The 3,145-nt window shown below is 62.8% G+C and overlaps 1 protein-coding gene across 1 annotated transcript in view; it reads right to left on the reverse strand.

Annotated features, from left to right (window-relative positions):
* The window catches only part of VOLCADRAFT_98864 (uncharacterized protein), a gene marked incomplete at both ends in the record, with an annotated part of 28,392 nt that overhangs the window by 7,900 nt on the left and 17,347 nt on the right, over positions 1-3,145 (reverse strand). The window contains 4 exons of the mRNA XM_002957721.1: positions 31-267; positions 507-659; positions 1,645-1,869; positions 2,362-2,583. Of these exons, the coding sequence (XP_002957767.1) occupies positions 31-267; positions 507-659; positions 1,645-1,869; positions 2,362-2,583 (837 nt within the window). The remainder of the gene's footprint in view (positions 1-30; positions 268-506; positions 660-1,644; positions 1,870-2,361; positions 2,584-3,145) is intronic.

A 3,145-nucleotide genomic window follows, 5' to 3' on the forward strand; every position in this document is an offset into this window, starting at 1 on the left:
GCTGCGCAGTGCCGCCAAGGAGGAGGCCACCGCGAAGACATCCGAAGGTACGGCAGTCGGGTCGTGATCAAGATGCTGGAGGGGGTCCGGGGAGTGCTCGTCCAGGTGGCCGTCGGGCTCCCCCCGGCCGGTGCCGGTGCCGGTACGGGTGTGGGTGTGGGTGTCGGGACCAGCGGCGGCGGCAGCAGTAGCAGCGTGCGTGCTGCTTCCATGGCGAGAGCCCGGAGGCAGCTGGAGGCGGTCGGTGCTTCGACGTCGGACAATGTCCTGCAGAGGGGGAAGACGGGTGTGCGCATGAAGCCCCTCCACCACCACCTCCAATGATGTACACACGGCATATCGTGCATATAATAAATATATTGCACGAATCTAACGGCGCTATACTGTACGATGCTTCACCCCACAGTAAGATACTGTACAACATCGTACAAACCAGTTGCAACATCGTAGAAAAGGAAGTAATTAAAATATGTGCGTGCCGTATACACGTTTACTCCCCGTCGTACCTGGTGTTGTTGGCGCTGGCTGTGCTGCTGCTGTGTGGCTTGTTGGAACCTGGCCGTGACGGTCTCCAGGATGCTGGCTGACGGGGACTGGCTGGCGGCCTCCAGACGAGCGCCCAGCCGGCGACCCCGCTCCTCCACCTGCTTCAACTCGTCCTGTAGGGTGAGGGCAGGGGTGAGGGCAGGGGTGAGGGCAGGGGTGAGGGCAGGGGTGAGGGCAGGGGTGAGGGCAGGAGTGAGGGCAGGGGGGAGGGCAGGGGGGAGGGCAGGAGTGAGGGCAGGGGGGAGGGCAGGGGGGAGGGCAGGAGTGGCGACGCCGGGGAATTAGCGAGCACCTAACACAGCGGGCGGAAGGGGGAAAGGGCCACATAGGGGCCCGGGGTACTCGGTTGCCTGGGTGCGGGTGGATGACACGCTGCGTCGTTGCGAGCAAGTGCCACATCACATCACATCACATCACATCACATCACATCACATCACATCACATCGCATCACATCACATCACATCACATCACATCACATCACATCACATCACATCACATCACATCACATCACATCACATCACATCACATCACATCACATCACATCACATCACATCAAATCACATCACATCACATCACATCACATCACATCCCATTACATCACATCACATCACATTCCATCACATTCCATTACATCACATCAAATCACATCCATCACATTCCATCACATCCATCCCATCCCTTCCCTTCCCATCAATTTACATCACATCCCATCCATTCCCTTTCAATCACATCATATTCAATTCCCAACCGGAACCCCCGGANCGGTGTCCGGCGTGAAAATGTTTTTGCGGGCCCGACCGGGGTGCACGGGGCGGGGGCACCCAAGGGCACGCAAGGGGCTGCGCCAATGTGTGCCGGCGTGCCGGGATCGGCTCATGGGGAGAGGGGCGAGGCAGGTGGGACAGGGGGGAGAGGGGGGAGGGGGGGAAGAGTGGACAGGGGGGAGGGGGGGAAGAGGGGACAGGGGGAAGAGGGGTAGCCTGCACCGTACCCGGGCGCAGATAGCAGAACCCCTCCGAGGAACCTTCCCGCCCCCGTTACCTCCCTCACGTTAAGCCCCCACTTCCACACCCACACCCGCACCCACACCCACGCACCTGCAGTACCGCCAGCTGCTCCCCGATGGTCATATTGGGAGGCAGCGGCAGCAACCCGCCCCCTGGACCCAGCGGCGGCAGGAGGGGGCTGTAGGAGGCGCTGGAGGGCGTGACGGCACCCACCCCCCTGTTGTTCCGTGACCCGTGGGTCTGTGGACAGGGGGACTGGCGGTGGCCAGTGACTGGGGTGCTGAAGGGAACTGCGGGCGGGCAGCGGAAGAGCACCTGCAGCACTCATTGAGGGTCCCGGGGAGGGAGGGGGGGGTGAGACCGGCAGAGGGGCTCGGCAAACTGTGTGCGGGTTGGACAAGGGACAAGACGGGGTGGACCGGGCCTGGAGGTGTGTCTAACGTAAACCCCCGCCTAACTGAATCCATCCGGACCTGTGACCGGAATGGGGGCCTCCCCTTTTTAGTGTCCCGCCTCCTCCATGCCTTGCGTCGTACCGTACGGTGTCGTACCTTATCGTGCCCTGCCCTGCATGCGATCCTATTTTGGCAGCGCCCTTCCCTGCTAACAGTTCATCGTATGAGACAGCGGGTCAGGCACACTGAACCGGCAACATCGTAACCTCCCCACAACCCCGTCCGAGCCGTGGGGAGGAAAGAGCTTGTCACGGGGACCGCTGTCTTCCCTCGGCATGTGACACAGCTCCCTGCTCCACACACACACACACCCAGACCGCTCCTCCGCCGCCGCTCCCCCGCCCTACCCTACCTGCGCCGCGTTTTCATGCCGCAGGAGGGGCCCGTCCCCTACCGCAGTGGCGGTAGCGGCAGCGGCAGCAGTGGTGACATCCATGTCGTGCTCGTGGTCATGGTCGTGTGGGAAGCCCCCCAGGAGGTGCCCCCCCTTCGTGTTGGCGTCCAGCATGCAGCCCAGACTGCCCAGGTCGGGAACCATGGAGAAGGAGTCACGCAGCGGGTCGCGGGGGTCCACCTGGGGATGGGGTGGGGTGGGGTGGGGTGGGGTGGGTGGGTGGGGTGGTGGCGGGTGTGTGGGAGGCAGGGGAGGAGGGAAGGAGGGAAGGAGGGAAGGAGGGAAGGAGGGGGTGTAGCAGGGGGAAGTAGAAAGAAGCGGTATAGGAGCGGCTGCTTGACTAGTTGGGTGTTAGGTCGGTTGGGCAGTTAGGTAGTTGGATGCTAGGATGGTTGGGTAGTTTGGTAGTTGGACGTTAGGTCTTCTGGTAAATGGGGGGAAGAAGGTAATGGTGGCTGGTGTGGATGCCACATGTGCCGAGTGGCGGTGACGGCAAGGACATCCGCCAAGCTGCGTTGTGTCACCCCCGTCACCCCACACCCCTCACTCGTACAGTCAATCGCCTCCTCCTCCTCCTCCACACCCCAAACCGCTCTACCCCCAGGCGCGCTCCCATCTCCCCTCCTCTCCCCTCTCCTCCCCTCTCCCAAGCTGGCCACGTCGCCGCCACACTGGTCACCCCCTCCCCTCCCTCCCACCCCCCTCCCCCCCACCCACCTGGCGGTCCGACCACTGCCGCCCC

Source organism: Volvox carteri (genome assembly GCF_000143455.1).
Source record: "Volvox carteri f. nagariensis unplaced genomic scaffold VOLCAscaffold_78, whole genome shotgun sequence".
Classification (NCBI taxonomy): domain Eukaryota; kingdom Viridiplantae; phylum Chlorophyta; class Chlorophyceae; order Chlamydomonadales; family Volvocaceae; genus Volvox; species Volvox carteri.